The following is a 27,764-nucleotide window of genomic DNA, read 5'->3' as shown; positions in this document are numbered from 1 at the left end:
ATTGCATTTAGTGGGCTGCCCTGTCAATGTGCAGTGAATTGTATTTGTAACATATTCTGCATATTCATCCTGGATTGTCATTGGTGTGAAGTTTCATGACTGAAACTCTGTGAATCACAACTGACTATTGTCCTGACAAGGTCTTTCTTCCATTTTGTTCTACACTTTCAGGAATAGGCTGAGTAGAGAAACAATTAGTATTGGAAATATGTATTTTTGGGCGTCATGGTGGCACAGAGGTTAACGCTGCTGCCTCACCGCAAGAAGGTCGCGGGTTCGGGCCCGAGTCCTTTCTGTGTGGAGTTTACACGCTCTCCCTGTGCTTGCGTGAGTTTCCACTGGGGGCTCCGGTTTCCTCCAAAAGTGTGCAGGATAGGTTGATTGGTGAGTCTAAATTGGCCCTGGTCTAAATTATATTTTCAATACAAGAAATATAGATATTGTACAGAAAATAGAATAGCATAGAATATAATTTCAAATAATTTTTTGCCTGTAATGAGTAATGTAACTATTTACCTTTTCAAATTAAATAATGCCGTTAAAAGTACTGAAATTTATATGGGTTTGTTACTTTTCACTTGCCTGAAAATATTAATGGACAAATGCAGTCTATTCTCTTAATATTCTGTTTTTGATCTAACGTCATCCTACCTTACGCTGGCGCAATGAATGGGTGATATTAGGTAAAATGATAGATAAAATTTGACAGTTATGTTGTCTCACACTGTCACAGCTGCAACACTAAAATAATATAACTACCCAGATAGCACAATGCATTGGTATGATGTCTCTGCGGTGCTTGAAAATCCAGCAGCAAGGCTTCTCTATGTCGCAGAGACACCGCTACTAAATATCGATTTGACATACCTTTGATGTCTATGCGATGTCTTTCAATAGCAACACTTGATGTTAATGAGATCACTATGCTACATTTAGCCAATTGTTATTTTTCTCGATTAGGTTATTTAACCCACAGTAGATTTATACTTTATTTATATACTATAGGGCAGATTTGTTCTGTTTACACTGCATGTAGGCATACTGTTTAAAACCATATGTCACACAAACAAGTTAACTGAGTAAAAGCTATTCATTTATTATTTTAAATATTGACAACATGACAGAAACAGTAACAATAGGCCTAACAGTTATGCTAAACTGATTAAAGCAAAATTACTGAAAAATTGCGGTCAGTGGTAAAGTAATTGAATTACTTTTGAATGAAGTGACTAGTAACTAACTAATTGCTCATTTTCAGTAACTTGCATAACATTGGTCATTTGTATGGATTACTTTATATCGCTAATTTTCACAAAATAATGCCAATAGCCAGATAGCTAGATTTTGGCCATAAAAAGCGAGATTAGTTTGTATCTTTTTCACACTGACATATTTGCCTTAATAATTACAATCAATGTAGGTCCATTTAAAACATTAAACTGTGCACCCACGGCTGTGTTGTAGTGCTAAGTTTGTCTAGTTGCATTTTTTTCATGCTCCTGAACGAATGAAATTTTGGAGATATTTGTTTTTCATTCGACAGTCATGATTTGCTTCTGTAAACATCCTGTTGTATAAACAATCATGAGCCCCAGGAAGTGAGTAATATGACAATCATCATGTCTTCTGCCTGATGTAAATGTATTAATTTTGTTTTTGTGGTTTTAATCTTTTCATGTGGTCATGATTATCATGATTCATGCAGTTCCTAGCGAGCATTTGGTCGTCATGTTCATTTTAATATGACAAAGGATTTTTACAAAATCAAGGACCATAAAATGGTGGTGGACTTTCTTTGATGTACTTTTCTTTTTAAAGTAGAAATTACAGTAGACTGAAAAATATCAGCCTGAATTTTTGTGACATTAGAATACCACACAATAATGCCTTTGAATCCTGCTGCCAATAGGGTTGGTAATTGGAGTCATTTCAGATTTTAACAACTTGTTAATTATTTTTCCATGTCACTGATCTAAGGGAATAACACTGATTATCTCCTTACAGTGGCACCTGTCATGGGGTGCCATTATGTATCAAGCAAGTGAGCAGTGACTTCCTGAAGTTGCAATAATAATAAGCAAATGTAAGGATCTGAGCAACTTTGACCAGGGCCAAATTGTGATGGCCAGACACCTGCTTCTCCAAAGTGGACAATAGCTACCAAAAGTGGCTATAACAAGGCCAACTGGTGAACCAGTGACTGGATCATGGGCACCCAGGGCTCATGAGTTAATAATTGCTATGATATAAATGTTTCAGAACACACAGTGTATCACAGCATGCACTTTGGGAATAACGCAAGCCAACAGAGGCAGTGTGGTGCTCTGGGCAATGTTCCTTGGGTTCTGTCATTCATGTGGATGGTACTTTAACACATACAAACCTACCTAAACATTGTTGCAGACCAAGTACACCCCTTTATGGTAACCGTATTTCTCCATGGCAGTGGCCTCTTTCAGTAGGATAATGCATGCTGCCACACTGCAAAATATTTCAGGAATGGTTTGAGGAACTTAAAGAAGAGTTCAATGTGTGGACTTGGCCTCCAATTTACCTATAGCTCTCAATCCAATCGAACATCTATGGGATGTGCTGGACAAACAAGTCTGATCCATGGAGGTCCCACCTTATAACTAGGTGCCATATAACTTCAGAGGTCTTGTGGAGTCCATGCCATGAGGGATCAGAGTTGTTTTGGTGGTACGAAGGGAATCTGCACAGTGTTAGGCAGGTGGTTTCAATGTTATGGCTGATCAGTATATACTGATATATGGCCTGTATTACAGTAAAAACTAATCTCTTCCTATTCCTTTTCATCACTCACTAATGAGGTACTTGAGCTGTTTCCTCACTTCAAAGAGCAGTTTACTCTTTGCTGAGAAAGCCTGTCATATGAAAGCTCTGAATTGGATCCCACTTGCATATGAATGGTCTTGTGTGTCAGGGATGAAGCATGAAGGCGTAAGACGGACAGCATCATCTACATAAACCACCTTTATAGCACCAAACTTTTGAGCAAATTTCTGGTGCTGTTAAATCACCACTTTGTGCGGTTTTGTTTATGGAAACTTACATAAACAAAGAGGTGATATAGGTCTCATCTTGGCTAATTCAATCAATGCCCTGCTTGAGTTCCAAAAAATGTCAACTTGTTTATCATGCTCTGGTGAAATCTGGAATACCTATGGGGCTGTAAAGAGTTCCCCAGTTCGTTGGCCCACAGTTATAGCCAAACGTCTGAATGATCAAGTGCCAGGTTTAGACTCTTCAGTAAATCTGTCACATCTTGTGGGACATGCTAAGGGGTGTCAGTCCATCTTACTGTTGTAATATTCCTTCTGGTTCCACTTTTTAAATGATATTTGACAATCATAATCTTGTGGTATAATATCCTTCTGCACAATATGAAGAGGTACCATAACTATAGCATTCTTCAGCAACAGAGCTTTAAGGTTTTAGGTTCTCCAATGTACTCCTTTCACCCTTCAACTGTCTCTTCAAAGTCATCCTTGCATCTACTTTGCTAAATACAGGCCATGCAATGTCTACGTGCATCTTCTAAGGTAGCAAGTGTTACACGGAGAGTCCATAACTAGCACGATTCTCCAGTAACAGCTCATTGCTCAATTTCAGGTCTGAGAGACCACTGAAGCTGTCTAGCAGAATTATGGAGTGAGCTGGTGGCACTATTTCGAACACAACATCAAAGATGTCACCAAACAAAATTGTTCATACCTTAAACTTTACATACAACAGGCAGAATTGTATTGTGCATGTGCAACAGGCCTAGAATATATAGAATTGCACTGAAGGCAAATATTTTTTATTTTGCACAGGAAGGTCCTTAATGGTGGAAGAAGAAAGTTTAGGAGTTAAGGACACAAAGCTGCAATACTACTGGGGAAATCCTCATAGAGACCCTGTTTTTGCACCTTTAATATTGATAAAATATCCAACCCGTATCCAAATATCCTAAATTGCATCCACCCATCCAGTGCACCCACTGGGAACGACCCAGGATGGGGCACCGACCCATCACAGGACACAAACACAACCTTCACACCTACCGACAATGTCTTTGGACTGCGGGAAACTGGAGTACCTGGAGGGAACCCCACGAGGACATGGGGAGAACATGCAAAGCCCCACACACGCAGCCATGGCGGGGACTGGAACCACTGTGCTGCCGTTGGATAAAATGACATTTTTAATAAATGACTAGATCAGTAACATTTAAAGCATGATGGAAATGATAAAAATACTGACAGGGAGGTCAGACTTGTTATAGAGTGGATCGTGGGCTGTCTTGCTTGATGCAGTAGATGCTTGATGAATTGACATTTCTAAGCACAGGAGGGAATAACAGCAAGGACAGATTCCTTTTACAAAGGCTATCAAGGAACATGAGCCACTCAGAGAGAAGCAAATTGACCTGAAAAATGAACGCTTCAAAGCGGCATAACACAAAATTCCATTACTTTTATCAGCACCAGAGCAGCCAGAGGGTTCCTTCTGTCATGGTTTCCTTACCCAAACAGCAGGCGAACTTGAGCTGACAGAAGCATCCGTGTAAGACATCAGTTTGTATTACAGCAGATGCAGCCTGGCCTGGCATTATTCTTACTGGCAGCTGCTACTTGGGACATCGCCATGGTTACATGGTTACCAGGAAATACGAAGTTAACCGTCTGCTGGACTATGGAGTCGGCGGTAGCAATGAAATGCAAATTACTGTCTAATACCGTTTTTTCTTTTAAATGTGTGTTATTTAAAAGCATTAAGAAATTTACTGTGTAAATACTGCATAAAAATACAGAACAAAACCAAGCACCATTAAAAAAAAGAAAAAATGAGTATAATTGTTTTGAGAGGTGAAATGATGCTGCATACTTTCACATATTATTATTACTGTAGCTGCTAATTACATACTGATGTCAGAAGTAAATCCATGTTATTTTGTAAAGCTCCAGATTTAATGAACTCAGGTTAAGTGTCTATCTCAATGCTACAAAATAAGCACACAAATGTAAATATCTGGGCTTTAAATCACGCATATTACACGCACACATATCTTATTTTGATAAAATATTTTTGTTTTATGTTAAACATTATTAAGTCAATATATCAGCCCTGTTGGGGCTATTTGACTGAGTTTTTATGGAGATTTGAGTAGAATATAGACTAGCTTTCAGTCAAAGCCTGGCACCAATACAGTGCATAATTAGAATTAGATCCGTAAAACAAGTGTGGACAAATATGGCGTTTTAATGAAGTACTTTCTTACTTGATTGGTATTTGAAGTCACCAGATTCTAGTTTTCCTATGTGCTTACCGATTTTAATAAAGAGGGGCACAAAAAAATCATTTATTGGTAGAGTTTGAATGGTTGCATCCCTCTCCTCCTTCCCTTAACGTCATCCAGAACTGCATTGCTCTTGAGTGTGACGCCCACACTTTGAGTGTGGCATCTTGGGACCCGCCATTTTGCTTTACCGCTACTCTGTGTATCAATTAAGTAATGGCTGGCAGCCCGTCATACATTTTTAACTGGGCCATGGTTGAACTCCGCTTTCGTGCTGTTGGAATACACATCTCAATTGACCTGAGAGATAAATTTGATACACTTTTGTGCAGCAGCTGACAGGTTTCCTGAATGATGGTTAAATCCGACACCCTTTCCTCCTGTTGTGTTAAAAGAGAAGGAGGAAAACCGCAATAAGGAAATATATGGAGCTCAACAGGGAGAGGTACAGTTGCAATGCACATAGCAAAACTGAGACATGCCTTGGGAACAGGGTTCATGTAATAGATAATGATATGAATTTTTGCTTTTTGAAAGCAGTGCCAAAGTCTAGCAAACTTCTCGCCTTTGCTGAGAACTTTCAAATCATTTTAGGGGTAAATTACCATATACACTCACCTAAAGGATTATTAGGAACACCTGTTCAATTTCTCATTAATGCAATTATCTAATCAACCAATCACATGGCAGTTGCTTCAATGCATTTAGGGGTGTGGTCCTGGTCAAGACAATCTCCTGAACTCCAAACTGAATGTCAGAATGGGAAAGAAAGATGATTTAACCTATTTTGAGCGTGGCATGGTTGTTGGTGCCAGAAGGGCCGGTCTGAGTATTTCACAATCTGCTCAGTTACTGGGATTTTCACGCACAACCATTTCTAGGGTTTACAAAGAATGGTGTGCAAAGAGAAAACCATCCAGTATGCAGCAGTCCTGTGGGCGAAAATGCCTTGTTGATGCTACAGTAGAGGTCAGAGTAGAATGGGCCGACTGATTCAAGCTGATAGAAGAGCAACTTTGACTGAAATAACCACTCGTTACAACCGAGGTATGCAGCAAAGCATTTGTGAAGCCACAACACGCACAACCTTGAGGCGGATGGGCTACAACAGCAGAAGACCCCACCGGGATTCAGTTTTCATTTAATGTATGACCCCTGATAATTTTACTTACTTTTTCCCAACCCATAAAATCAGATATTTATTTCTACGTTGTCTGTGCAGATATTCAAAACTTCAGTAAATTCTGCACAGTACAGTAGTGTTTTCATGCTAATCACCATGCCATACATTTTTAATTTTGGATACATAGCCTTCCTCTGCATATATGCATGTACCTATAACACACACAATCTTTACTTACCACGCAGTTGGTTTCACTGGAGTACTGAAACTTTTGCACTAGAAACACAATGCCCCTTTGCTGGAACTACGAGAAAGTGCACACACCGCTGTGTGACAACATGACAGAAACCACTTACACAAGTAGGTTTGTGGCCCTTTGGAGCCTCTCTGTAGAAGGACTTGGGATAAAGCGAGATCCTGCATTACACATTTACAATCAAACACACAGATGTACACACAAAGAGAAACTCAGGGTCAACAGTTTACGTTAAGGGCATTTTGAGCTGTAGGAGGGGGGTCGAGGCATCACTAGTGATTTGTCAGCTGAAAATCACGGCGAGCTCACATGAGGAACTGGATCAGTCTAGAAATTCAGGTCTTAGTCCAGTTACCTCATTCAGTTTGTCCTTTTCCCAAAGAAATGATCCTCATGCAATTACACAACGTTGCACCTGAATCCAGAATAACACATCATAATGAAAGAGATCTACATTACCAACTATAAAGTAAAACTGATTTCAGTCATTATATACTCTCATCTCACCTGTGCACTTACAACTTTTAAGGATTATTGTTAAAGATAAGACCGTAGCATCCTAAAGAAAGCAATCTATTACAATGTAAAACTTTATGGAATACTCCAGTATGATGAATTGTTTTAAATGTTCAAATTCAAAACCAGAAACACTGCACAGTAGCAACTAGAGATAAACGGATTGTATTGGTCAACTTCCGGTATCGGCCATCAGCTGATTGTTAAAAATGAGCCGATATTTACCGCCGATAATTCCCTTGACATGGTACAACATGGCTGAACATGGTACAATGCCACTTGTCATCAGTCCATGCCTCCCGGTTACAGCACCACTCCAAACGCAGCCGTCTTTACGCTGGTGTTAACGGCAGCCTACGCATGGATCGGTGAACCTGTAGTTCGGCTGATGCCAGTCATTGAGACACGGTGTGGGATGACTCGAGGTGTTGTAGAGAGTCAAATACATGTGTCCAGATAGCAGGCGCAGATGTGATAGGGTTCTGTAATGCTTGGCACACAGTACGACGTTCTTCCCTTGGTTTGGTCTGTCTTGGGCGACCGGAACCTTTACGATGCGCGTGGGTGCCCTCACATAACCATTGGTTCCAACATCGGGCAATTGCACGATACAACTACCCGGCCTCATGCAAACCCACAATGCACCCCTATCAAACTCCGTCAAGTGCTGGTAATGCTGACTAATGCGTCCTTTGTTTCTGTTTACTAGACATGCCAGCTCCTTGCAAATCAAATCATTTACATTCCCATCACTGGTCTGCACATGTACCAAATTACATCAAAATCAGACCATTACTTCTGGGTGCTTAACGTTTTTCTCACTGAGTGTATTTAAGCAGAACCTCCCAAACAATCAAAAATGGCATCAGTTCTCGAAATAATCAGTTATCAGTATGTGCTAGAAGTTTCCTTATTTCCTTCTTCGCATCACTGGTAGCAACTAAATATAAAGTTTCTGCTATAACAGAATATAAGCATTCCTTTAAAACCTTCTGTTCGGCAACATTTCATTATAAGAAAGCTTTTAAAAGGGGGTTGGAGCAGACCACTCAAGACCTCTCCAAATTCTTGGTATTGCCGTATTTAATAACTGAGTATTTTTAATACTTTATGAGATTCAGCTTTTCTTTAAATGTTAAAGCTTTTACCCACAACGCCTGACATTTTATTATCAGTTTGGCTCTCAGACACTTGTCATCGTGGTCACTAATAGTCACAGTGTGGTACACTTGTTGAAAATTAGCGCTTCAAAATGATACATGAATTAATGAGCTAACTTAGCAGCGAGTGTATTACTGCATGGGCAGAAGAGCCGGAACAGGCAAACATCGCATAAAAGAGTTTCGCTCCTTTCCCATATTTAGCAGTTGTCTTTTTAAAAATACCTATTTTATTTAGGTTTTAAATATATACTTTTATAAACAAGTATTTTTGTAAACATTTTTGTTTTGATGTGAGTTCAGCAGGCTTTGAGTCACATAACTTTTCAGAACAACAATTTTACCTTTATTAATCAGGTTGTTTACGGCCTCTTAAAAATACCTAAATTGCTTATGTGATGATAATTTCCAAAAGGTCAGGAAAACATAGTAAAGCTATGTGATTTAAAAAAAAATAGGTATCATGGATGAAGTCTATGACAAAGTAAACTTGTACACTTCTGATTCATGATTTTTAAGAAAATAAAGGATGGCATTGACTGTAATAGTCTGATATGGAAAGGACCTCTGTAACACAACTATTTACTTTATAAAAGCACAAAATTTTAATGGTTTGCAGGTCTTGTGATTAATAATAAGTTTAGAGGTGGAATAAAAATACTAATGAATTATGAGGACAATGTAATAAATCAAGGAAGGAAATGCGTAGAAACCACAAAGCAATAGTTTGTTAATGACAAAGGGCAAAAATATGAGGGAAAGATATTATGTAAGTATGAAGCACTAGAAGTAGAGCTGGGCGATATGGCAAAAAAAATTATCACGATATTTTTTCCTGTATTGACCAATATCGATAATTATCAATATTATAGTTTCAGAATGCTGTTCCATGTAATAATCAAAATAATAATAAAAATAACCCTATTCTGACAAATAAAATGAATCCATTGAAATAAACAATATTAGTAAACAAATACTTATTTTCCAGTAAAACAAATTTTACAGTTTACATACAAAATTCCCTTAAAATTATAAAAGGTTATTGATTTTCAAGTATTCAAAGAAATATAGCTCAAATGAACAAAACCATATAATAATGTAACAATGTACAAAGCTGTATAATATTGCAAATATGTTAAAGGGCAAACATAAAATAAAGCAGGACAGAACTGACTGCAACAAGTATCTTCCTCTATTCTTGGTCTCTTAAAAACTTTTTAAAATTCTGAGGTAGAAAAGTATCTAAACCAAACAAAAAACACTTATTCATAAAAATGCCAAATCATGGTTAGACTTTTTTGTCCGGCGCTGCAAAGCGTCACCACGCGTCACCATGTCACATGGTACAGAATCCTCGCGAGAGCATGACGACTTGAGACAGACCGTGCAGCACAAACTGGAACCGCCTCCGTGACGACACAACTTTGCCCTTATTGGCTGAAGATTTTAGTCACACGCATGACGTTTGTATCCCAGGAAGTTCCAATGCGTTATCTGCTATTTCTCCCGAAAAGCACGTAAAGCAGTGAGAACTGGTTTTCAGTTCATTTACCTGGTAAAATAAAGTTTAAATAAACTACATAAATGCTCTAACAGTACACGTTAGTGGCTTATTTATTGTTAGTTACTGTAATGTTGCGCTGCTTTATTTGTTTAATCGTCCAGTCTGTGAAGAAGGCATTCAAGTAAGAATTGCATTGTACTCTGTACATGACAATGATAACCTTGAATCCTTGAAATACATGTGTTTGATCTTCTTCCTGACAGCTATCTTTTTACACAGAGCCACAATACACAATAGTTTTATGCTAACAGTTTGCAGACTGCAACATGCTTGTATCAGGAGTTGGTTATTGTAAAAGGTGATATTTGTATAGATTTATCTACACCCTTCTGGCAGTGCTGCCATTGCAGTCAGGTCTCGCACACTATGAGGAGTAGAAGTTGTCCGACTTGGCTGCAGTCAGTTTATACTCCACCCCTGCAGCCGCCGACAGATCGCGTTCCACGTTGCATCAGCTGCAGACAGACCTAAGCCCAAGTCGAACGCACCCATTGCTTCTTTAGGGGAGGATGGGCAAAATTACAACGTCGTCGGTGATTGGCTGATCTGCTGGCGTTCAGTAAACCTCTGCTCGATAGGCCATCGAGTTGTCTGTCTCAGCGCATTCTCTAAAACGGAGCAAACCTGGTTGATCGAGTTTTATAGTCTGTGTGTATCATCGTGATCGTCCTCATTTTTTATCGATAAAAATCGAGATCGTCTTATCGCCCAGCACTAACTGGAAGTATGAACAATAGTTTGGGAGTGGCTATTTGCACACAGTGCGCTGCTTTAAAGAGGTCACAGGGGCTGTTTCACAATCTGACAAGCTTGTTGTGCATATAGTCCGTGACTGAGGCTTGAAAACGGATAGATGGCTCTTGAATTGTACTGAAATCTATGCCTGAGATACAACTTATAACCACTAACATTTTAAAGTGTTCAAGTATTTATGTCACCGTGTTAGTCCCACCAAAATCTATCTAGTTCTAGATCTAGTTGTTCTAGGGCACCACTGGCTCAGAATCCATGACCATTTCATCTTCTGGAAGCAATAGGAATTATTGGCTTACTGGGAATCTGGTATCACTGCAAGTGTTTTGGCATTTCGTGTTTAGCTACCTCCATCAAGAACCAAAATAATACTCAGTATAATTCCCCTAGAGTACCAGCAATATAAAGATGTCTTCAGTAAAACAAATGCAGCCTCTCTCTCAATTGGGACTGTGCCATGAACTTGCTCACTGGTAGTTGTCCCCTGCATAGGACGGTCTATCCATTATTGCTTCCAGAATCAGAAGTCATGGACCAGAACATCAAGGAGGTCCTCACCTTTGGAAGTCTGTACCTACTTGTCCCTCCCACTGCTGTAGGTTCTTTTTTAGGATGGTGGAGTTTGGCACAGCATACATTATCATGTTCTAAACTATATAACTATTGAGTAATTACCCTTTTTTCCTCTTGATCCCTGCTGCTTTGGAATATGTCTGGACTGTAACCATCTTCACAGAGTTAGACTTCTGCAAAGCCTGAAATCTCATCAGAATTCATGAAGGGTATGACAGCATTTATCACCACTAATTGGAACTATGACAATTTACTTATGCTGTGCATTCTCACTAACGCCCCCCTGTGTTCCAGTCATTTATGAATCAGGTGTTCTAAGCTGTAGTGAATAAATAGTAATCAACTCCCCTAACATGGCTGCCCACCAGGATCATGTAAACCCGGTTCTTCAGAGAAAGCAACCCTGAAAACCGTGAGTTTCATAGAACCACCATCTCTTTCCTAGGCTACAACTTAAGGCAGGCAGAGTTTGCCTAGATGATAATAAAGTATCTGCTTGGTGCTACTGGCCTAAACACGGAACTTTCATGGACCTGCAGGGCTTCCTCAGCTCTGCAGATTTGCACTGTAGTTATCATGTAAAGCTTCAATAGAGTTTCCACACCATTAACCTCCCTCATCTGTAAGGCTGCAAAAAGGAATACTGTATGTGGAGCGACTCAGCACAGATTTTCAAGAGCTCAAGACTTTTTATAACCTCAGCACCACTTCCCCTCAAAAGAAAGTTAGCCTCATATGGTACTGTGCAAAAGTTTAAGGCAGTCAAACAATGATGAGTAAATGATCTTTATGTTGGTGTAAAACTATGATGTCTGTCATAATGTGTTAGTATAGTCATTTCAAAACCTGCCCTACAGACACCCCAGTATTTGCACTTACCACAGATATACCCATGTGTTTTTTTACTCAACCATTAACACATCTTGTGTATCTAATCGGTACCTCATTGAGTTAGTTAACTAACTTAATTGAGTATGCAGTGAAAGTTAACAAATAAACAGAATGGCTGAGGCACACTTAAAGAGAGGTTTAGGAGTTGGGGACCCCTGGCCTAAGGCATTTGAACGGTGCTGTGTATTGATTCCTTTTAAATCATTAAGCACTTTAACCCTCTAAGCAGCTGTTTGCAGTTATCCGCCATTTTTAAATTTCTCCTTTCCATGTCTCCTAGTTAAAGTTAAAGCTGGTGTATACTCATTTGTTCTATGCTGGCTGAGTTACCTCATCCTCTAGGTGTTAGTGGTGAACCTGCATATTATGTCCATGCCCTGTTATATTATAGGCACCATTGGGGTCAGCTGCAATAGCTATGTGACTGAGAGTGCTACACGTCATCATTCCCTCCTTGTGACATCCTTGACCTTTACTCATTGAGGACTTCAACCACTCTTATCCAGATCATCCTGCCCTTTGCTGTCGAGGGGGGTGTACTGTCACACATTTGTTTAGCCAAGCTTACTGTACATTCAGTCACACACACACACACACACTCTCACTCTCACTGATCACACTCCACCTCAGCAGACTATCAGCAAACCTGTAGCTCATGAGCTTGTTTTGTTTTGAGTTATCCCTTGGTCTGGTCGTGTGTAATTTCATTTTTGTGCCTTGGCTCTCATTTTTTTCTGTCTTTGTATCATGTCTAAAGCTTGCTGGTTGTGCGTTTGTCTATGTATTACACTTACTGGCCTTTATGTAGCCTATGGATTTGGTTTTCTTCATCTACCGTTATCTGTCCCACAATCTGATGCCTGTGTTTTTGACCACATCTTTCTCAGACTGCAATTAAGAATTAAGCCATGTCCTTCCCACAAGTGGATCCTCTCTCATTAAAAGATAATGGCTGATTTAATCATGGGCAGGTAAAAGCAGACCATTTGAAGTTAGGTAGCAGAAATTCTGATAACTCCATGCCACATTTTTTCTTAGATAACACTGCTTAAATTCCACGAATAGTCAGAAGGGATCAAAAATATTACCATCATTGTTTTACTTTTAGTTTTATTATTAATTATTATAATTAAAACAAAAATAGGTACTGCAGCAGTCAAACTTAAGAAGCATTCGTCCTCAAGTTCATTACATTTATTGATAGATGTATTTGGTAAATAAAGGCTGAAGTATGGGGTAAACAGAGGGTTATGTAAAACGAAGTACTGAATAAACAAGCAAAACACGGGGTGAATCACTCCGTGATACTAAAAAAGAAGTAGATTCCAGAAAAACTGAGATGGGCAACATATTTGGCTGGCTGAAGGAAACTTAACTGGTCTCTTAACAACAAAAACAATGTTTTTTGATTCATTTTAATGCTGAGAAGTGCACAGGGCAAAACTGTGATGAAGAAGCATGTGTGAGGTCAAAGATTTGAAAAATCCATCTGTTTCTGAAATGAGAGAAAGGACTAAAGGACTAAGAATTTTACTTCAAATGGTTATACCTCTTTGACACCAATACCAAGTCACAACCAGCTTAGTGACTTGGAATCGTGATGACTTGCATCTCAAAACTCACGCACAGCAAATCACACTCAGTTTGTATTCAGTATAAATGTTTTTTCATTGGAGGGTAATGTGAAGATTAATTAACTCCAGTCATCCTCAGTGGCATATTGACAGATTTCTTTCCTGTGACAGCTGGTGGCTTTTATCTTCTACTTCTACTTCAGTTTGTTCATGCTTGGATGAAAACAGTGGTGGAACAAGGGCAATGTGACATTCAGTAGGCTATTAATGGAAAACTTAGCTCACCATAGTATTTTACTATATTGACTATTTGGCATTTGTATATATGCAAGCAATGAAGGACAGAATTTTCTGCCAACACCAAGGAAAGGTGTAATGTTTAAGTGGACAGTATAAAAACTAGACAATAGTATAGAGAGAGAATGACCTCAGAAGATATTGAACCAGCCCTCATATTTTTGCCCTTGTCATTAACAAACTATGACTCGGAGACTCGAGAATTATTGCTTTGTGGTTTCTGCAAGACGCCGAAAAGAAGTTTCAGATGAACAGCGGGGACTCACACCAAGATCAAACCAAGACTTTCAAAATCAAAATCATGCCATGGTGACTCTGATCCTCTCAAATTCAGAAACGCGGTTGGTTTTGAAAGTCATAAACTGTCCATCTCTATACGGACGGCTGACACGAAAACTCCCCAAAGAAATCAGACATGGGACAGATCCAAAACAACAGAAGATGAAGGTGCATAGCAAAGAGCCAAACCACATACGATACATTAGATCATGTCTGAGGACTGCCTGAAGCAGAGAGTTGTGGCAGGACATGCGTAGCTTCTTCTGTAACTGTTGTAAATGCAGTCAAAATGTCACAAAGCAGTTTAGTCAGAGGTTGTCAAAAATGGCCTTTTTAAAATAAAATAAAAATATTGCAAAATACTGTGTCTGTTTTTCAAATATGTTTTTGGTATTTGCAATAGATGTTGGTTACAAAACAAATCAGGAAAATGGTGAATGTGAGGCTGCTATGGGTTTGACAGTGTTACCGGCATTTTACCGAAGTTACAGTATGTTGGGCTCTCGTCTCATCTTGCCATCCATGGAGCGTTGCTGTGTGGTGTTGGTTGCTAATGGGTGTCTATTGTTTCCCTTTGTCTAGGATCACTACAGCGGGACTATGACACAGCTGAAACCCTGCCCGTACCTGGGCCGAAGCGAAGCCCGAACAGCGACACGGGCAACCGCACCATCCCCCTGGGAGAGTCTCAGAAAGCAGCCCTGAAGAAGAGCATCTCCGTGGATGACCGCCTGTTACAGCAGCAGCAAAGGGAGAGACACAACCTGCTCACTCGCTTGGAAAGAGGCAAGATCAAGCTGAGGAACTTACATGTGAGTATCGCTATTCTTCTTCTTCACATCAGGTGGCTGGGGATAAATGGTTTTCTAACAACGCTAGAGAAGCTAGCATGTGCTTTGTCATGGGTTAAAGGGCAGTTTTGTCTTTAAGAAACAGCTTTTCATTTCTGTTTCACATTCTTATGGATAGATATGTCATGAAAATAACATTTCATAGTTTTCTGGATCTTTCAAAAACATTTTTTTTTCCAGAAGAATATAGCGTAAACCGTAAAACTGCATCGAGACGTGTCGTAACTGGAAATCTTAGCTCTAAGTGAGACTGCATTCATATGCCGCGTAAGTGAGTTACAAGTGCTCAGTATACAAAATGTAATGCTACTTTTTAAGTATATTGAAAACTGCACCACATTAATCAACAGTTTGTGCCGCACAACGCAGGGTTTCCCTCAGCACTTTATGGACTTGGTGGTCGGCCAGACCTGAAATTTATACGGCCAGGACAACATTTTAAATGAACAAGCACCTCTTAGTTTTCTATTGAACGTAAACAGCTGAATTTATAAGGTAGTACTAGTGGAATTTGAAATTTTGTTATATTAGGAAACCTTGCCACTGAATAGATTGTTTTTTGTTTTCTTATTTGTTTTTTTTCTTATTATTTTTTAGTATATAGATATGATAGTCCGTGAACCTTACATGTAGAAATAAATACAAAAAGACGCAGGAAGTGAGAGTTCAAAAAGATTCACCTGATGCTTGTGCGTTTTTGTTTCGCTTAATCTTTTGATCAGTGCACTAAACATCAGGAGGAGAAAACCATCAATACATCGCAGAGCACGGAACAAACAAACAAATAAATAAAGGTCATGTTCATTGAATAAACCAACTGGTGCAGAATAAAGCATATAATTGCATATTTGAAGCTGCAATCACCCCTTATGCCAAAGTCTGTCAGTCTGACTGTGAATGTGCAGTCAGTACAATATTGGCATATTTGTGTTTTCCAGACATCTGCCGTGCATTAACATCTTCCCAGGAGCCTCACTGCCCAAAGAAATGATGAGAATAATATGGGAAAACAAGTTTGCCATATATGTCTTATGGATGGATTATGATATACCTCTGAGAAAAAAAAAGTCCTTTAATGCCATTTAAGTTCCCGAAAAAATTAACCATAAAAGCTATTTTACTGGATGCATATGCATAATATTCCCAATCAGATTAATAACTTTGGCATTTTATATGCTTGGAGGAGATAAAAGTTCCTGTTAGCCACAGAGTAGGATTGTGGCATTTATTTGTTTTATTTAGTTTCTTTCTTATTTGAAGTGTCCTTTTCACTTATAAATGTAATGAATAAAATGAGCACACCATTACCAACAAAGCCATTTGATTACACTTTAATAATTTTTAAGATGAAACCTTTTCCAGAGAGAATACACTGGATGAGTCATTCTGCCCATAAACTTACCAGTAAAAATGAAACACGATTAATAAAGATCAGTAAAAAGATGATGTCATCTGTTTTGCTGTTTAGATATTAGATATTAAGAAGATATATATAATATAGGGGCAAATTACTTATTATTCTTGTTTAGAATGTAGTATTGTAGGTTGTAAGTGATGGTAGACATGTTGCCTTAAAGCTTCAGGGTTTTCCTATGTGAAGCTTACATGGTACTCCTGAATTCTCTGGTTAGGTTTAGGTTTTGCAGTTTACCTGGATCAGTCTCTCCAGATTGACATTAGCATGTGTGTGTGTGTGAGTGATGGCCAAGAACTCTACCACCAGTGGTTCCTGCCTGGTGCTCCTAGGTATTATCTCGAGGTGTTTGAAACTGTTCTTTTATATATAAAACATTCTACATGTACATTATGCCTTTGAAAATTTATGTTGTTTCATAGACTTCTTCTGTATTATTTCAGAAGAGTTATGTAGGACATAACTAAATCAATACTGAAGTACCCTACCTAAAAGCCTGAATGATCTTGGAAATAGCTCTGGTTTACTTGGGGATGGAAAATGTGAAAAATAAAATGCACTCTGGTGATTCAGTGCTCCTACAAAAACTTTAAAGGGGTTCCTGTAAATAAGACTGGCTGCCGATATATTGCAGACTTTAAAAATCACGTGGGCCCCTTTGAGAAAGAGTAGTGGTGTTTTATTGGCCTCTTGGCTAAATCTGATCACCCAGTATGCCCTCTGAAATGCATTTTGAAGAACAAATGCAGCATTACAGTGACTGGTCAAGACTGCATGCAGAATACATTGTATCAACATTGTATTTTCCGTGATGCCGAGTGGTAATTACTGTGGCTCCTAGGGTACTTCTTTGTATGCTAGTTTTTGGCAAAATCTGATTTTAATAAAGTTTGATTTTGACATAGCAACTGCTAAAAATTATAAGGGCCTTAAAGATGAACATTAGACCATTAGACATTGTGACCATTAGTAAAAGTGTGTATGTAATGACACTGACAACTCAAGGGTATTGATTGTTGTACGTCACACATTTAGCTTATACACAAAAACACAACAGGTTTCCTTTCATAAAAATATCTTTATTGTAAGAAAGTCATCAAGTCAAATCAGTTTATTTGTACAGCACATTTAAAAACAACAGGAGTTGACCCAAAGTGCTTTCCAGTCAAGGAAATAAAGGATTAACAAGTACTAAATACATAATATATAAATACCACAAGCAGATACCAACCTATTTAAATAAAGGTTGCACTTTGCTTAGCATGATGTTACGCAATGTCTCCACACAGATGCCTTTCGGCGTAATGCCTTCTTTAGTGCCAAAATGCATCTGTGTGGAGACATTGAATAAAATCGTATTAAGCAAAGTGCGACCTCTTCTTTTGTTATTTGATTTATTCTTTTCTGTGGTCCAGCACTCTGATTAGATGTTATATCATTAGGAGTGAAGTCCATTTCTCTAGACTTTGCCAATCCTTTCAAGGCAGACAAAACAGTACCGTTGTTAACAGGCCAGCTATTCGGACTATGTACTGTAGATATTTTTGCGTAAAAAAGTGCAACTACTTATTTTACACTTGAGCTATTTTAAGAGAGCACAAAAGTCAAAGACACTATTGCATGTAGCACAAAAACTTGTTTTGGGAGTCACATACAGTATACGCTTAGACATTTGCTGTTTCACTAGGCACGTTCTATTTAAAATGCCCAGTGCTTACTTAGTATCCCTGATGTTCATCTACAGTGCCATGTTTTCAATTATGCTCAATATGAACTTCTTTTTATATATATATATATATATATATATATATATATATATATATATATATATATATATATATATATATATAGTGTTGATATGCATTATAATGGGAGTGCTTTTTGTAAAGAGCAACTCCTTCTCATGAGTGCACGGTTATCCAGATAATCTATTCCAGTGGAGACTTCAGATGGATAGATAAACAGACAGATATACATGCCAATGGATCTTCCACAGGAAAGTGTTTATGATACCATGAGCTTTCAGTGTTCATTCTCTCAGTTTTTAGAAAAAAAATCTGAAATAGTGAAACTGGACTTTTATGGCTGAATTAGTGAATTATCCTCTTGTACATCCATACATAAGGTGAATCAGTACATGCTAAGTCCACAGATCAGTTTCTACATACACTCTCAGAAAAAAAGGGTAAAAATTTGGACTCTGAGGAACATTTATGTACCATTGATCGTACATTAATGCTGTTTGTACCTTTTGGATGTTCTTCAGAGACCATTTCTGTAGCTTAAATGGTACAATTACAAAGGTACAGCCACAGTGATGAACAAAGGTATACATTTTTACCCTTTTTTGTGAAAGTGTAGATTCTCGTAGAATTATTCATATATGTGTTGATCCATGTTGTATGTATGGGTCTTACATCAAAGACCCCGATTGGAAAATCATGCTTCAATCAAGAACCCACCACCCTTGTCCATGAATGAACATCCAGCCACAAGAAAATTTGGAAAGCCAAATCAAACCATAAGCTGTTAAAGAATGTCATCCATACATTTTCTGTACCCACTGCAAGGTACAGTTTGCAAGTTCTTGGGGGTCTGGAGCCTATCCCAGAAGCTCTGGCCACAAGGCATGAAATTACCCAGGATTTCCAACCCATGGCTAAGTGTGCACACCATTCACATCTTCGGTAACTACAGTTCACCTTAGTGTGTTTTTGGACTGGAGGGGAGGGGAAGGGGGAGGGCTGAACTGGAGGAAAGAACTAGTCGCTAAACACCGGGAGAGCAACATACAAACCCCACACACAAAGTTTGGAGGCGGAGACTCAAACCCTGGACCCAAAGGTGAGAGGCAACAGAGCCTACCACTGCTGCCCAGGTGTCAAATAACCTTCTGACGTAAATGTATGTTCTTCTGTGGAAAAGAAATAATAGAAATAGAATAGAAATTGGAAGACTTAGACACATTTAGAGTAGGTGTTAGATGAGCTATAAATAAACCCTGGATCTTTCCCCTTTTTTATTGGCTGTATTTCCGGCCTCCATTATTGAATTTGGACCTAGTATACTGGACCACATGTTTAACAGTCATTGAAGTTTGGCAGTCATTTTAGGTATTTACTTACCTCTAATGTTTAGTTAGCCATAGGTGAACATTGACATTGTGTTTTTTTATCACTTTTGGCCCCTGAGGTTAACATCTCACAGAATAGCAAAGGTTTTAGTGGCAGTGACATTTTAGAGTAATGGAAAAAAATGAAACAAAAAACCAACTTGATTTTTAAACATTTTCTTTCAGTGATTACTTTTCCCAAATTTTTTAATGTAAGACAGTGTTGTGGTGATCTTGGAGTACACCTCTGCAAGCAAAGAGCAGTAGGCAGATTCCAGCTAGGATGAAGTGCCAGGTCATCACAGATACATATGTGTCAAACCCACAATGTGACCCGCTCCAAAGAATATCGTTTCTAGCTTATATTATGTACCTTGCATTGTTTAAGACAAACTCTAATCAAAATCCAGTGGTGTATAAAAACACTAAACAATACATCAGAGTCAAATACATTCACTTTCCAGTTAACTGTAGTCTGTTTTCTTTATGAGGGGAAAAAGAAAACCATTTCTTTTTTGGCTCTATGGTTTTGTCAGTGATAACAGATACTGTATGTCTGTGATGAACCATTTTGGGAGAGTCAGGTGGCCGTGAAAACTCATATTCATTTGTCTCTCCTGTCTGTGTTTTGATTTGTTTGTCTTGGTGTGTTCTGTCTTGTGGCACCCCTGGTAATTTGGACTAACGCATTGTTATCAATGCCTGGTTCATTGACTGCCGCTTGTTTATTTGTTTCCCTTTTTGTACTTGAAGACCATCATCAAGTTTGAATAGCATTCTTTCTTCGCTCAGAGGGCTTCTTGATAGTTTTGTGCTTACTAATAAGTGATGTTTGCCATTTCCCTGTGATGTTTCCCGTCTTTCCCTAAAAAGGGAAAAAAAACCCAAAGAAACCTGTTGCTCTTGCCCAATTTCTTATGTAATGTGTTTTGTTTCTATTTTTATTTTGTTTTTATGTGAGCCAGTACTTCAGGTTAAGCACTTTTTCAAGGGGGTGTTCCATGAAGCAGGATTAAGGGAAAGTCTGACTTATTTCGACAAGTTGGGCTCATTTAAGTGGGAGTTCCGTTCCATCAACATGTCTTAAATGAATCCCCGCTGAGTTACCATGGTAACTTAGGCGAGTCTGCTCTGGGCCAGGTTAACCATCTCGCTTAGTTAAGCATTGTCTCAAAGAACATCCGACATGTGGGAACTGATTCCCAAAAGATTGTTCCGTCGGACGAAATTCCGCGCTCTCACTACTCATGTTATTTAATAAATATAACAAAGTCTATAAAAATCACGCCATTCCAATTAATTCCAAAGTAATTAAAAGCATACCCATGTGACAACGGTCAAACATGAAATGCAATGAAATGAAATTGAAAAAAAAAACATTAAAATAATTTGAACAGAAAGGTATTTTTATATTTTGTTTAGTCACAGTCTATTTTGAAAGTATATTAGTAAAAAGCAAAGACAAGATACAATTATTTGTGCAGAACATTTCACACGGATGCAATTGAAAGTATTTTACGGAGATCAAATAATAAAGAATAACATTATACAGTAAGAATGACGCGTTAACCTAACCCAGAAAGTTCCCCGTTGGCTATGGGGATTGAACCAGGTATTTTCACAGTGTAAAGCGGCGGCGTAAACCACTGTACCACAGTACTAGACATTTGTAACATCACCGTGCCTCTGGCCCCTGAATTTATATAAGGATTATTCAGTGTTTATAATACACTAACATAAAAAGTAATTTATGTTTCACAGACAATATACTGATTGACTGTTGGTTCAACTAAATAATGAATGATATACAAATACACTACCAGTCAAAAGTTTGGACACGCCAAGCTGCATACAAAGGAGAGTGATAGTGTTGTATCACAGACCTGGCCACCTGACCTAAACCCAGTATAAATGGTTTTGGAGGAGTTTGACCAGAGAGTGAAGGAAAAACAGCCAATGAGTGCTCAGCATATGTGTGGGACCTCCTTCACGACAGCTGGAAAAGCATCGCAGGAGGCCACCTCATGTAACTCCTGTAGAGGAGACAGTAGGGTGAGCCTGTTCCTGGAGCAATTCAGGGCCCAATGGTGGGATGGCTCTGCTGACCACAGGATTTGAACCAGCAAACTGAAACCCCAACCCACAGAGCTGTGCCCTCCCGCACAAATAATTTTGTTTTGTTTATTACTTTTTGATCAGTGCATTATTCCATATATGCTATTTTACAGCTTTGATATCTTTACATTTTAGAGTACATACAGTATAGAGAATGGTACAAATAAACCATTCTATGGGTAGGCATGTCCGAACTTTGACTAGTACTGTATGCCCTGTCACTCTTTTTTTCTTTTGGTTATAACTTTAATTTAGAGTTTTTTGACTTTTTAAATGACTTCAGGTTTTGGTCTGTTCACTGCTTGCATGCGGTCCAGAGGTATACTAAGTTGCTCATAATGAACAACTCCATGACGTCATTGTCCGTTTCAGCGTAGCGCATTCTGGGTTGAAATGCTGACTTATGAGGGACACCAAGGTCTGTGTGTTAGCAGTATCTGGCTGTGGTAACAATACCTCGTCTTCATTTCATTCAATTATTATGATTTGTTGTTATGGTTGCTCAACATCATTGTGTGCAAGACTGTAACAGTGGTCCCAGGCTCCATTGGCTTTGTGTTCCACACAGTATGGAAGACAACTAATTAAATAGAAGCACGTTCCTCCAAAGATGGCGTCTCATGCACATATTTCTGCGCGGCTTGACACCACTCCTCAGTCCCTTTGCCATGCTTTTTGTTTGAATCCAATCAAAAGTCATCCTACCATGTACTGTCCACCTGTCCATCACAACACATGTTCATGATTGTTGTGCATAAGTCCCTTATGACTAATCGCTAATTGCATAGGTAGCCATTTGATGATATTGATAAGCTTGGTGTGTAAACAGCAATATTGCTGATATAAAGGGCTCAAATGCATTTTGACTGAAGTGATAATGATGGGGTGGGGGGGGGGGGGTTCAGCAGTACCAGCATTTTTACATCTGCGTAGTAATCAATATTAGGGATCAAAGTATGAGATATCAGAGGCACATTGCTGTATAAATGTCATAGTTATAATTAAATATCAATTCTTCTTTAAAAAAAGCAATAGTAGGAGTTTCTTTTACTTGCATTGTGGACTAATAATAAAAAAAAATTGTGTTTAAAAAGAACATCTGGCTAAATAGGCGTAGCTGTATTGAAAACATGCACATGCACAGTAAATCTAGGGATTGTCTGATTTTGAGGGCTACTTTTCCTTTATTTGAAAGATAACTTTATGTCCATCGCCATTATTTTAAAGGACTGCTGTACATTACAGATTATAATTTCTACTTTACCAAATACTCAGTTATTTAGTTTAAATGGTCTGGTACCTGTGTTTTTCAGAAAATGTGATGGTTCCTCTTAGGGTTTTGAATGGGCCTGAAAACTTACGGTTGGCCTGACCAAAACTAGGCCATTCGACAACATAGCAGATCCCGTCAAATCAGGAATTAAAATATAACAAATTATGTATTATGATCATATTGTATACCCCATTTTTGCATAATGTTCAAACCATGATTGAAAATTATCTTTATAAAGGCACACAATATACAATATCTGTGTATTGTATGAAACTAAATAATTACCTGCCTGGCATGAAAATATTATACTTGTGACTCAGGTTGTTACAATAAGCTAAGAAATTCTCAAACATTGTGTCAATAGAGCCTATTTATTTTAAACTAATGCACAAGGTCATATAGCATAACATAAACTGTCTATTCACAGAGAAAAAAAGCCTTATTCATACTTTGTACTGAAAGAGAATGCAGTGTTAGCATTTACACAAACAGAATATAAATTTCTTTATTTTCCTTTAAAGGACCGGTATGACTGAAGATTTTTCTGTGTTATGTGAGAGCAAAATTCAGAGACATGCAGTCTAGTTGTAACGCTACACAGCATTCACGCTGTATTTTTAGATCAAAACAGGAAATATAAAAAAAATTGAATGTCAAGAAGAAGTAACTGTATGTTTATTAGGTTTTTTTTCTAATATAAACAAAGACTTTGAAGAAGACCTTCCCTGAGGTTTTGGCATGAAGTACTGTAGGATAAGTTGGATATTTTTTGGAGCATGTAACGTGTTATATTAGGCAGCTAAGTTGCTGGGGCAGTGTCAGGGATTAGAAGTGGAATTTCAGTTAAGCCTCATCTGTTTACAAAGCTACGGTTAATATGCGCATTTGATTTTAGTTTAAAACAAGCAAATGACTTTCTTTTAGCAGCTGAGCAAGCTGTTACGAGTATCTATGTTGGAAATACAATGCATGTTATCAGAGGAGCAACCAATAGCTAAGTACTGTATCAGCAAACAAAAGTCATAGAATACTAGCAAAACAAATGTTTCTCCGCAGAAATAGTTGCTATTCACAAACAATAAATCATGACACATAATCCATGCTCGTCACATAATCAATTATTGTTGTTGTTGTTTTTGCTGCTGCTGCTCCTGTTGCTGTAGTTACACAAGAATGCACGTAAACACTATATCATTTAGATACAATCTTTGATTGATGAAGTTTTATTTCAACTTGGAAAGGATATATAATCAAGATATTTTGTTCAATCTAAAATAAAATCATGCTGCATATTTGCATTTATTGGGCCAGTTCCACGAAGCAGGGTTTCTTGCTTAGCTGGATAACTTGTTGGATTTAAGGTTGTCTAGGGTAAATGTAAGTACACAAAGATAAAGTCCATGTAGCCCAGACTACCTTAAATCTGGCAACTTATCCGGCTAAGCAAGGAATCCTGCTTCGTGAAACAGGCCCATTCAATAAATTGAATTGTAGAGCTGTAGGTAAACCAGTTAACAAAACACGAGAGCGTACATTTTTAGATCAAGACAAAAACTGTCAAACATTCTTTGCTGAAGGAGAGTACATTTATATGTTTTTAGTGGTGAGAGTGACGTTCCAGGGCAGTGCTGTCAGGTAAATAAAAACGTAATTGTCTTGTGGCAAGCCAAAGTGCAGTGGTGCAAATATTCTGACGTTCCGTCGTTTCTATGCAGTTGGACTTCAGATGGAAAATTCCACAGAATATCAATGGCATCACTATGGTAAGGCAAATGCTCCAGTATTCTTGTGGACAAGCAGGCTTTGTGATGTAAATTTAACCGACAGCTGTCTATGGTGAAAAGAAGGAAATTCTTTACCCTGGTAGTATTTCAATGACAACAGTTTAACACTATATGGACAAACGTATTGGGACTTCTGGCCGTTACACCTACAGGAACTTTTATGACATCCCTTTCAAAATCAATATGGTGTTGGTCCCCCTTTGCAGCTATAACAGCTGGCACTCTTCTGGGAAGGCTTTCCACAAGATTTTGGAGTGTGTCTGTGGGAATTTTTGCCCATTCATCTAGAAGAGCATTTATGAGGTCAGGCACTGATGTTGTATGTGAAGGTCTGGCTCGCAGTCTCACTAGTTCATCCCAAAGGTGTTTGATGGGGTTGAGGTCAGGGCTCTGTGCGGGCCAGTCAAGTTTTTCTACGTCAGTGGACCTTGCTTTGTGCACTGTGGTACAGTCATGCTGGAAGAGAAAAGGGCCTTCCTGAAACTGGTCCCACACAGTTAGAAGCACAGAATTGTCCAAAATGCCTTGGTATGCTGAAGCATTAAGTAATCCTTTTCACTGAAATTAAGGGGCCTAGCTCAACCCCTGAAAAACAACCCTGTACGTTCCTGAACGCTTCCACTTTGTGATAATACTACTTATCAGTTGACCATGGAATATCTAGCAGAGATGAAATTTCACAAACTGACTTATTGCAAAACCATTAAATGACAGTACCATGCTTGAATTCTCTGGGCTCTTCAGAATGACCCTTTCTTTCACAAATGTTTGTAAATCTGACTGCATGGCTAGGTGCTTGATTTTATAAAAGTGTGGCAATGGGGATGAATGAAACACCTAAATTCAGTGATTGAGAGGTGTGTCCCAATACTTTTGTGCATATAGTGTACGTCTTTTCTTAATGATGCACTATGATTGAAATCACTTGAGTTATATATTTAGAAGAAGCACTGAGGGCATAGAGTGAAATCCTTTTTAACAAAACTCCTGCCATTTAAGTAAACAGGTGTACAGATAAAGGATGCATGGGAGCTTTTGAGTCACTGAAATACTTCTAATGACAGATTACTTTAGAAATCAAAAATGCCCCTGTCATATAGCATATGTTTTAGGTACAGCTGAAATAGAGGAACTGAAATATGACGTAAAAGGACAAGTGAGGTGAACGGTAACTCTCAACCACACCAGCTACTGTATCAGTATCTTATCTGCAACAGGTACAGTGTGTATCATTGGCTAACATTTTGCAAGATTAGCTAAATTGACGATGACAGGATTGTGAAGGTACATAATGCAAGACCAATGGGATCACTTCTGAATTACTGTTATGGTGAAGCCCAGTATGATATACTGGTTTTCAGTCACTTTATCAAGTCCTCTAGTCCTGTATGCTGATAGTTGGACCTATTTTAAGCTTGTCAGATTTGTTTTTTGTGACAAAATGTATTGTGTATGATGCATTGTGTATGTTTAAATGATACTATTCATATACTTAAAATGTATTTGTTTATTTCTTACACTTATTATCCCCAAGTTATCACAATACTGGTCTTTTAATCCAGATGCATTATTCTGTTGTCAACGAAGATTGTGAAAACTCGTGAAGAATTTTGTTTTTCAAGACAGTGAAGGCATGAAGATTTGTTTATGAAGCACTGCATATATGAATTATTCAAGTTTCCCTTTGTGACTTGAATCAGAGGTTTGAATTACACAGCTATGTTAAAAAAGTCATTTAATATTTAAGAGGTTAACTAAGTCTTTTTTAATAATTAGAGTAGCCATAGTGCGGACACCTCCAGTGTCTGAATCCCTCTGCTCTGTGTATGTGAGATGTGTAATTTTCTCCCCAAGTTGCTGGGTATTTGGGTCTTCTCCCGCAGTCCTAATACGTAGTAGATAAGCTAATTAGCATTTCTGTATCCAAGGAGCCCCCATCCAGATGACATCATAAACATCTGATGCTTGTATCCTGATTATATGATCATGTGCACAGGCTGCATATTTGATCATATACAAAAAGAGGAGGGAGCTTATCATTGGTGAATTCGCAGCTTATCCCATAGCTTTTACATGCATGTTAAGTGGGGAAAAAATCCATCTTGCAGAATTATGAGGAATTTAAATGAGTTTTGGTGAGGTTGCTACTCACCAATAAACTTGGAATGTATTGGTTACCTGGACATGTCTTAATTTAGCATTTAATAAAGATCAGTATGTTGGAGAATATATATTTTTTCATTACAAGGTAGAAGTTTACATAAGTATGGATTTATTTCGAGAGATATAATCTAAAAATGTATGCATCCTTGCAGAAGAAGCTGGAATTCCTGCATTGACAGTCTACGGAAGATTTTAAACTATGTTTATTATGTCCTTAAAGCCAGACATCTAAATGCTGTGTTTGAGTAAATCTGCCCCAGCGTTTCTGTTAGGATGATTGAATTTGAGTTATGAAGGACTGTTTTTTACTTTGTACTGCAGTGTAATTTGCCTGAAATATATGGTTTTAATGGGGTATTATGCAGAAGTTCATGTCATTTCACAAGCTAATTTTTTCTCTTTTCATGTTGTTTTTCAAGAATGGCAATTAAATAGCAACATTGTGGTAAAATTCAGTTTTTATTGTTTCTATAGCTAACATACATTTTTACGAATCTCGACAGTCAGCTTATTAATAAGACAATAAAATTTTTTGTCTCCTAAGTGAACTGCAGATAAAGTCAAGCTGGTTTTAGTGAAACAAGATCCACCAGTGTGCTGTCGCTTTAAGCAGGCAGTAAGAGTAAGGCACGCACCATAATTACAATCCCAAGCTGCTTTCATGATTACAATGAATGTGGTTTTAAATAAATTATCCTTGCTGTCTGAGCAGTTTATTATACACCCATAGAAGAATTGTTCATTAAGCAAAATAAACATCTATG

The 27,764-nt window shown here is 38.2% G+C and overlaps 1 protein-coding gene across 3 annotated transcripts in view; it reads left to right on the top strand.

Moving 5' to 3' along the window:
* ankfn1a (ankyrin repeat and fibronectin type III domain containing 1a) overlaps positions 1 to 27,764 on the top strand; it is a 118,106-nt gene that overhangs the window by 29,607 nt on the left and 60,735 nt on the right. For all 3 annotated transcript variants that reach the window (XM_023822648.2, XM_023822649.2, XM_023822647.2), the window contains exon 6: positions 14,871 to 15,100. In XM_023822648.2, the coding sequence (XP_023678416.2) occupies positions 14,871 to 15,100 (230 nt within the window). The remainder of the gene's footprint in view (positions 1 to 14,870; positions 15,101 to 27,764) is intronic.

This window comes from Paramormyrops kingsleyae, chromosome 5 (genome assembly GCF_048594095.1).
Source record: "Paramormyrops kingsleyae isolate MSU_618 chromosome 5, PKINGS_0.4, whole genome shotgun sequence".
Lineage (NCBI taxonomy): Eukaryota > Metazoa > Chordata > Actinopteri > Osteoglossiformes > Mormyridae > Paramormyrops > Paramormyrops kingsleyae.
The sequence above is the reverse complement of the archived record's forward strand: the minus strand, read 5'-3'. Positions and strand labels throughout refer to the sequence as shown.